Source organism: Acanthisitta chloris, unplaced genomic scaffold (assembly GCF_000695815.1).
Source record: "Acanthisitta chloris isolate BGI_N310 unplaced genomic scaffold, ASM69581v1 scaffold8956, whole genome shotgun sequence".
Classification (NCBI taxonomy): domain Eukaryota; kingdom Metazoa; phylum Chordata; class Aves; order Passeriformes; family Acanthisittidae; genus Acanthisitta; species Acanthisitta chloris.
In genome coordinates this window covers 48,391-58,029 of record NW_008676462.1, presented here as the reverse complement: position 1 = coordinate 58,029, position 9,639 = coordinate 48,391, and the positions used below count along the sequence as shown (strand labels likewise).

General features: G+C 46.5%; 1 protein-coding gene across 1 annotated transcript in view; it reads left to right on the top strand.

The window, feature by feature from the left end:
• Window positions 1-873, top strand: part of LOC103803578 (dickkopf-related protein 1-like) — a gene marked incomplete at its 5' end in the record, with an annotated part of 1,038 nt that extends 165 nt beyond the window's left edge. The window contains 3 exon segments of the mRNA XM_009076145.1: window positions 88-198; window positions 606-733; window positions 736-873. Coding sequence (XP_009074393.1) covers window positions 88-198; window positions 606-733; window positions 736-873 — 377 coding nt within the window.
• Between the last annotated feature and the right edge of the window lie 8,766 nt (window positions 874-9,639).

The following is a 9,639-nucleotide window of genomic DNA, read 5'->3' as shown; positions in this document are numbered from 1 at the left end:
GGAGCAGGGGGACACTCTGGAGGTGGCCGTGGAAGGGAGGATCGAGGTCCCACCCGTGACTGACAGTCACTCCATTGTCCCCCACAGGTCTCTGCACCCCCCCGGAGCCTCCCCAAGGAGTCACTGAGCTGGAGGAGACTGGAACTGAGGCTCTGCCCCGACGGACACCTGCTCCTGCCTGGCTACCCACTGCCAAAGGTAAGGGAGTCCCTGCTACTGTCACCCCACTATCCTGTGTGAGGCTGCCCACCCTGTCCTGCTGTCCTTCTGGGATCAGTCCAGGATGCTCACACTTCCCTCCTGTCTCCTATGGGATCAGTCTGGGATGCCCACCCTGCCCTGCTTCCCTCCTTGGTGCAGCCAAGGCTGCCCACCCTGCCTCAGTGTTCCCCATGGGAGTGGTTTGAGGTGCCCACCCTGCCCTGCTCTCCCCTGTGGGTTCAGCCTGGGATGCCCATCCTGTCCTGCTGCCCACCTTGCCTCACTGTTCCCCATGGGAGATGCCTACATTGCCCCAGTGTCCCCCATGGGAGATGCCCACTCTGCCTCACTGTCCCCCGTGGGAGCATGGCATGCTGAGCCCGTGCCTCGCTGTCCCCTTGCAGGCGAGGAGGGAGACTTCTGCCTGCGCTCGTCTGACTGTGCCGTGGGGCTGTGCTGCGCCCGCCACTTCTGGTCCAAGATCTGCAAACCAGTGCTGCGGGAAGGGCAGGTGTGTACCCGGCACCGGCGGAAACCCGGCACCGGCGGAAAGGCCCCCATGGCTTGGAGATCTTCCAGCGCTGCCAGTGTGCCGAGGGGCTGGCGTGTCGCCTCCAGCGAGAGCATGGCCCTGCCGACACCTCCCGTCTGCACACCTGCCAGCGGCACTGAGGCAGCTGGAAGGACGGATGGGATGGGATGCGATGGGACGGGACGGGATGGGATGGGACAGACTCTGGCCCCGCCGGAGCGAAGGTTGTTTCTCAAGGGAACTACTTTTAAGCGACTACTTGCAGTACGTTACTGTGTTGTGAATACTCGAGCTGGCACTTAGCTGTACATAATGCCGGGACTTCCAGTGGCTTTGCCTTTCTGCCTTGTGCTCTTCAAGCCGTGACTGGGACTGTGCACACTGATTGGTTGGTTGCTTGTTTTCCATCTAGCTCAAAGGTTTGTGAGCAAATAAATTCTTCTTTCAAATCAGCCTGAGCTGCGTCTGCATCCCTATCCCTCCCTGCCCCATGGGAGGGGTGAAATGGCCAGAGAGGTGGGGTTGGGGGGGAGGGGGATCATTGCCAGCAAAGACAATGTTTTGTTGGCAAACCAAAGGGAAAGGCAAAGGTTGTTTGGTTGGCACTATTTATTCAACTGCTTTTTAGGAATTATAGCATGCCATGGTAGCCACCAACACCCTCAGGCCACCAAACCAAGGGTGGGCACTGTGACCAAGGTTCTTGGAAGGGCAGGTGTTAGCAAAACACCATCCTCCCTGGTTTGGAAGGGAGGAGGGAGTGAAGGATCACTGGAGAGGCTGTGCTGTACCATGGGACAGGCGCTGAGGAGCACAGTAACCTCAACTGCTCTATCAGCACAATCTTTGCTCCATGCACAATAAACACTTATTTTTCCTTCATTTTGCAGCTTGTTACTGTTGGCTTTCTCCCTTTAGGGCTGGCTTGGAGGGAGGAAAAAAGGCAAGCTCATGGTTTTTTTCTCCACCTCCTTTAGCTTCCAACACTCTCCCCCGTTGCAAGTGTATGTGGAGTGAGAGCAGACAGCATGTGGCTGGTGTGCACCAGGTGCAATGCTGACAACTGCTCTGTGCCTACCCTCAGCCTCCCTGCAGCCTGGGTAAGGTGTCCAGGATGCAAACACACAGTAGAATCTTCTCTGTACAACCTAAAAGTACTTTGCACCCCAGACCCAACAGCCAAGCCCTGGGTGGCTCCAAGGACACCATTTGAAGGGAAGCATCTCACACCTTTTAAATGCTTCCTGCTCATGGGTGTTTAGTGCCTTTAGGGTTAGTGCTGCCTGTTTAGGAACCTTGAGGGCATGGGATTACAGAATGCCAACCCAAACTGCAGCTTTGGCAAGAATCTGAGCACCAGCTGGTGCTGAACCCAGCCCACAAGTACGAAAAATGCGATGAAAGGAGCACATAGCCTCAGGCAGAGGCAAATGATTAGAGCTCCTCTTGCATAGCCAAGGGATCAGCTTCCTTCCAGCTCTGTTTGAGGCTGAGGCTGGGTGGCAGGTTGAGAACAGACAAAGCTGCCCCAAACCAGAGGGTATAACACTCCTGGTCCTTAAACCACCTAACTGAACTGTTCCTTCATCCCAAGGCTGTGTTCACAGCAGCTTTTATGGGAGCTGCAGTATGGGCTGGAGGTTGAAGCAGCCCCTGAAAGAGTTTGTGTCACAGAGGCTTGAGTTTAGTGCTTTAGTTACTGTGCAATGCTTTGAAAATTAAAAATACACATTTAAAGTACTTTTAAAGACATAATTTTAAAAATTATGATTGTGTAACATACATAATTATATGATTATTTTATTATAATAATAATGATTATGCCCAGTAATAGTCAATGGCACCGGGACAATGAAGGAACTTGGCTATGAATAAAAGCATAAGGAACTATTTAGATGGGTTCAAATCTGACATGAACAATGTCATATTTTATCCCTAGTACATATAAAATATGTTTAGGGCTTTTCCCACATACAGTTACAGCACTCCCTTTCACAGATAGATCAGCCCAGCTTTGACACCCAAAGACAGTGAAGAATCCACTTGTGGTGCATTAAATAGTAAACATGCTTCTTTTTTGGTCTGGAATCATAGAACCACAGACTGGTCTGGGTTGGAAAGGACCTTAAAGATCACCTAGTTCCAACCTTCTGCCATGAATCATGTTCTATCACATCTTGCCCACTTGCAAGTGTGCTTGGATAGATGAGGAGCTCAGCTTATCCCACCCAGCTCCAGCCTTGCAGACACATTTCAGCACCAGGGTGGCCTTGTGGTGACACCCAGCACTCTTCAGCACATCAGAAGACTTAATAAAGTGATTATTTTTTTAAGTCTAAAAACCCCTTGGGTGCCATTTCTTGTCATCATTACTGCCACGTTGTCCACCCTCTTTTGTTTTGGGCAGTTTGGTCATTTCCATACTTGCCCATGCATTAGCCAAAAATGCTTCTTATGCCTCAACATTCTTCACTCACTCAGTCTGGAAAAGACAAGAAGAGCATTTTTAGCAGCTATTCTTAGGCAAGAGGAGCTCAAGTAAGCACTGAGGGACCTCTGAAGCACTGGTAGCCTCTGTCTCCTGTGTCCCATTCCCAGCAGGATGGATGTTAACACAGCAGATCTCACCAGAATTATTAGTTTAATGGCTAGATTTCACAAAAGCAACACATCTGCAGTCAGGATCTTTTCCCCTTTGTGCCACACTTGAACTTTCAGGGTTTGTTCTTCAGGTAAAACACGAAGAAATTTGATTTAGTAACATCCCTTAGAAAAAAATTCATGACAATATGACCCCATGTCAGTTGAGATTTAACAAAACTGGTTCTTTAAGGGAGAGATTTTCAGTTTTCTCTTGGCTCTCTGCATTGTTCAGCTCCCAGAACCTCAACCCATGTTAGGTCTTCATCACCCACCTTATCAAAATGCTCATTTAGTGCTGACAGCAGCTCAGAAATGTGGATAAACAGCACCTGAGTTCTGTAAATGCAGTCATGGGGAAGCAGAAGCAAAAGCTGTCTGTGCCTCTAGTACAGGGCAAAGGCATCTGGAAGGTAGGTGAGAGCAGTGGGATTCCCCCAGGAATAAACAGGCACCATCACCATGGTCCCTCCTGTATTCATCTCCACACTGGGAATTAACATTTGCAACCTCAGAAACAACCCAATAACAACAACAAAAAAGCTTATGGGAAGTAGAACATACGAGACTTGAGAAAAAATGGTATGTGGGATGGAATAAACGGAAGAAGCTCTATAAAGCTAAATGTTAGCATTTATAATAATAAAAAACTGAAGCATTGTAAAGGAACCTCTCAAAACTCCTGACTGCTGGCAGCACAGCCTTACAGCCTTCTGCAAGCACAGGGACACCTTCCACTAGACCAGATTGCTCCAAGCCCCATCCACCTTGGCCTGAAACATTTCCAGGGATGGGACAGCCACAACTTCTCTGGACAACCTCTCATCACCCTCACAGGGAAGAATTTCCTCCTAATATCCAATCTATCCCTGCCAGATGTCAGTTTGAAGCCGTTCGCCCTTGGCCTGTCACTCCAAAGTTCCTCTCCAGCCCTCTTGGAGTCCCTTTAGGCACTGGAAGGGGCTCTAAGGTCTTTATGTCCTTTGTGGACTCTCAAACACATCCTCTGCAACCCTGCAGCACTCAGCTAAAAGTAATAAAGCAACATCCCAGCCCCCCAGCACCATAACTACACAGGCTGTATAAGCACAGATGGTTTGAAGGGAAAATAGAATCAGTCTTCTAATCAGTCTATGCTCTGGACCCAGAATGTCTCATCAGAAAGCTCCTCTGCTGCACCTAAGTGCAATAGTGGTGTAAAGACATTCATCTTCCAAGCGAAGAAGTGGGACAATGGTGCAGTTTTTTGCTGTGATTTGTGGTAAAATGAGTTTTCAGGAAAACAAATCCTATTTTCTTCCTAAGTTCTTTCAGAAATGAGTTTCACCCCAAGCTGTTGCACAAGAAATATCTCTTTTAAATAAACCTATAAAGCAGATGCTCACAATTAGTTCACTTGCACTGATCTTCACATCACATTTAAAACTAAACCCTCATGCCCCTAAAAATACTTGTCTGAGGAATAAAACTCCTCTCTATAGTCCTGAAGTGCAATAAAGGGTTACAAAAATCCTCAAATCAACCCACAAGCATTAAGACAGAAAAGGTTCCTGGTTTTTTATACTCTTCTCTCCTGACACAGAGCAAAAACCTGCCCATTTGGGCTCAGAGAGATGAAAGCCCCTCAACAGAGAGAGCAGGTGAAACTCGTTGTGGCTGTAACACAATACAGAAAGCTTTTGGGTGGGTTATTTGGGTTTGTTTTCTGCTATATTTGGGGCTGGGTTTTTCTGCTGAGGAGTTAACCCACCTGCTGAAGCTGCTTTTTGTGCCAAGACTTCCAGCTGGGGGCTTGGCCAAGCAAACCTTGATCTCACTTGGGATGGGAAGCAGAGCATCCAGGTGGCTCAGCTCCTCTGCACCCCCTCACAGAGCAGGAAAGCTGAGAGTTACACCATGCCCTGCTCTCCTTCAAACAAAAATACTCAATTCCTGCTAATCCAAAGGGATGATTATTACCCGGGTTTTTTCTCCTCTCAAGTAGCTCTTTTTTTCTCTCCCCCATTGCCTGACTTGTGTCCCTAATTAACACCTTAGAGGGGGCTGAGGATAACTGAGATACTTAAGGAAGGCACTTCTGGTCAGAGCTTCTAATCCATCTCTCAGTGAGGGAGGAGATCCATTAGCAGGTGATTTAAGCGAGTAATAAGTCCATCAGCATGCAAATGGCCATGGTCCGATGAAAGGCTTGCCTGGGCATGGGGAAGAAGTCCAGCTGGGCCGCAATGGCATGTTAAGCCTCCCCTCTCTGAGAATCTGGCAGGCGTTGTTCCCCACCTCCCCAAATCTGTGCGGTTGGGTGAGTAAAGAGAAGCAGCTGTAGCGGAATGGATGGATATTGTTGGGTGAGCAAAGAGTCAGTATGAGTTTTGCATGAGAAAGTGGTGCTTTGCCAGCCAAGAAGTGTTCAAAGGAATCCACAAGGAGGTAGAGGAAGGTGATCCAGGAGCCTCACTAAAGGGGTGAAGCTGCTGGAGGAAAACAAAGGCTTTTCCCTCCTTTGAAATAACTAGGGAGAAAGATATGGGGATAAATGGTTGTAGCTTGTGGTGGAAGGAGGGGATGACACCCTACAAGGATGGGTGCTGAGACTTGGACTTTGCTGTTTCACTCACCTTTTGCTTTTCTTTTAATAGCAAATCTGTAGGTGACACAAAGTCAGGATAGACAAGTCTCGGGGGAAAAAAATTACAGAGTCATTAAGCTTGAAGAAACCTCTAAGAACATTGAATCTAACCAAATTTTCAGTAGCCAACTAAGAAAATATTACAGGACAATTGCCTTGAGCAACCTGGTCTAGTGAAGAGGTGTCACCCTGTCCATGGCAGGGAGGGCTGGGACTAGATGATCCCTAAGGTCCATTCCAAACCCTAAAATTCTATGATTCTATGATAATATGGCAATACCAAATGACTCTAGAAAGGCAGAATTATGGAAAATATAGGGTAAAGAGGTGAGAGCATGTACCCAGGAAGTCTGGCAGCTCTGCTCAGCTAGGAAAGAGATGATTAAGGGAGGGTAGAAGAGGTCTGTAAAGCTGTAAACAATGCTGAGGAGATGACAGAGTGGTTATTTTTGTTTGTACCAATGCAAGAAGGAGATGGACTCTTCACCCAGAGGGCTTAAAACAACCCCAGCACACTCAAAGTTGTGTAACTTGTGGCCACAAACTTAACTTGTAACTTAAGTCACTTGGGGACAAGGCAAATTCATAGAAGACAGAGACAGGGATGTGATTATTGGCTGAGGAAGTGTCTAAATGCTGATTCTGGGTAATGTGAAGGATGATACTGGAAGAGTCTAGGGGGTGGGTTTTATTTAATTATTACTTTTGTTTTGTTTTGCTTAGATACTGCCTCCTCAAGGCCCTGCTGTGGCCTCTTTGAGATGATCCAGGATGCTGTAGGACTCACAGGGAAGCATAGGTCCATCTTTATTTATTTGTTTATAAATTATAAACTGAAACACATCATTGGCTAAAGATGCTGAGTTTGAGAGGAATAAGTGGTTCTTCTAGTGGAAGGTGTCCCTGTCCATTGCAGGGGATTGGAATGAGATGATCTTTAAGGTCCCTTCCAACTCATTTTGTGATTCTGAGTCTTGTCTCAGCCCCTGTCCTGATGTCCTTGTTGAAGTGACCTCCTGGAACTCCAAGCTGATGTGAGTGGCACATTCTCTATGTACATTCATCATGCCCAATGAAGGGCTTCTTGTAGCAGGTCAGGTTGTCCACTCTTGTCTTTAGGTGGATGTGCTTTGATTAAAAATAAAAAACAAAATTAAATATCTAATTTTACTGTGCCTGGCTTAATATTTCTGGTGTTTATGGAGTTGGCTTAAAAATACACCAATGCCATCAACCATCACTAAAGAAGGGGATGATCTTTTAGGTCCTTCCACCCCAAGCTATGGATTCTGTGATATTGACAGAAGGCCAAAGTGTGGAAGAACATGTTCCAAGATTCCACCTGCTCTCCTTCTATTTTTTTTTTAATTAACCCTAATAGCAGTTCATTACAAATGAAAATACTTCTATACAGTTTTGATCTTACACCTTAATTTTCTATTTTCTATTGTTTTACAGAAGGGTAAATCAATAGATTTATAGTCAGGCTCATGGTGCATAGCTGGCACTTCAAAATGCCAACTTCACAACTTGGTAAGAAGTCAGATTCTGATTCTGAAGCCAGGCAGGTCCTGGACTTCACACTTCTCTTTCAGGTTAATTTGCCTCACACAAGTAACAGTAAATCAAAATTATAATTATATGAATTTAATTTATTACAGTTTGCACATTCCAGAAGCATCTCTCCATGGACGTGTAGCAGAATGAGAATGGATGGTAGCAAAGATCTTAACTCGTGAGAGCAGGCTGTGGTCCATGGGGTGTGGGTTGGGAAGTGGAGATGTGAAATGCTAATGGAGCCAATTTCCATCACTAATGTCTGCCAGGGATCTCTGCTCTCCTCTTCCTCTCTGTATGAGCAGGTCTCTGCTGGTTTTAGGTGGCCCCAAGCTGCCCATCCTCCCAAAGGATGTGCTCATCCTTCCCTATCACAGTGGCTTTGCTGTCCCAGACATCTCACGTTAGCAAGGCTTTAGCAGCCTTAGCCAGGAGGAATGCCTGACCATAAATGATCATCCAAGAAGCGTAACTCTTTTGGCTGCAGCCCAGGCTGCATTGGGGGATGAATGATGACCATGAGAGCTACAAGTTCAGATCTTTCCCCTATTTGGAGACTTGCTCCTTGCATACCACAATGGGATGCACTTGGAGAGGAGGTAAGGGAAGAGCCTGGAGCTGTTTTCAGCTGGTACTTTATTCCACTCCCATCCACAGGGACCACTTAAGTTCATGGGCTCTTGAGTCTTCAGCCTAAACCCCAAATCCTTTGTGCAGAAAACACCTTCTACATATAGCATTTCAATTTTTTTAAGACTCGCAAGGGATTGGGGTGTGTATTGCTTTGTTCAGAAAGAATTTCTTCATGGAAAGGGTTGTTAGACATTGGAAGGAGTTGCCCAGGGAGCTGATGGAGTCGCCATCCCTGGGGGTGTTCAAGTAATGACTGGTTGTGGCACTTAGTGCTCTGGTTTAGTTGACAAGGTGGTGATGAGTCACAGGTTGGACCTGGAGGGCTTTTCCAACCTAAATGATTCTGTGATCTTTGCTGAGGAAACAGCCCAGCCTCTCTGTCCTCAGGCTGATTGGGGCCAACGCCTACTCAATGCAATGCTCCTACTCAAATTCAACATTGCCCCAGAGCATTTATGTGAATTTTAGAGAAGGTTTACAGAATCACAGAATCAGTTAGGTTGGAAAAAGCCTCTCAGGTCATTGAGCCCAACCTTCGATCACCTTGTCAACTAGACCATGGCACTAAATGCCACATCTTTGCTTAAACACCTCTGGGGATGGTGACTCCACCACCTCCCTGGGCAGCCCCTTCCAGTGTCTAATTTTTATTCATGCAAGATGTTGTTTTGGCTGCTTCTTGTCAAGACAAGGCACTGTTATGAGCAGTATTTTGTCCCTTCATGTGTTGGGGAGAGCTTTCAGCTTCCTCCCTTTGAAGGCAGTTGGGGACCTGGACTTGGGACAGCATGAAACCAGTCTATATGCCAGCAATCTACTCTACTCCCAGCAGGGTGATAAAGCTCTAATCCCATTCAAGAGCCTGTACAGTCTAATATTCTTTCCATCAGTACTTGTTGGTAGGAGCTAGTGTCAGCCTGTTTGTCTGACCAAACAGAAAGCAGTAGGAATGCAAAGGGGAAGTCCTTGTCACTCAAATGACTGATGCATTTTAATCCCTGTTGTAGGATTTTACATCCTCCCAAGCACTCAGAAGCTGGGAACAGCACAAGCTCAATGTCATTGAAAGCCGGCAGTGACTGCAATGCTCCCAAACACACTAAGAGGAGGCACTGGCAAGGAGAGGTATGATGGGTTCCTCAATTAACCAACTTAATATTTCCATGGTTATATTTTGATGCCCCTGTAAGCTACAGTGATCTTCAAGGAGGGGAAATCCTTTCTTCACTTCATGTCATATACATATAAAATTTCACTTGTATTCATTTTGGTTTAGAGATCACATTCTTAAAAAGCGATTGTAATTTTTGGGAAAAAAGGCTTCCATCTTGCATCCGACCTGTAGATCTTGTTTGCATGCCTTTAAATGCCCATCAAGGTTGGTTTAGGTTTGAGGGGTTTTTTGCAACTGGGGAAAAGGAACCATCATGGCACAGTTAAAATCATAGAA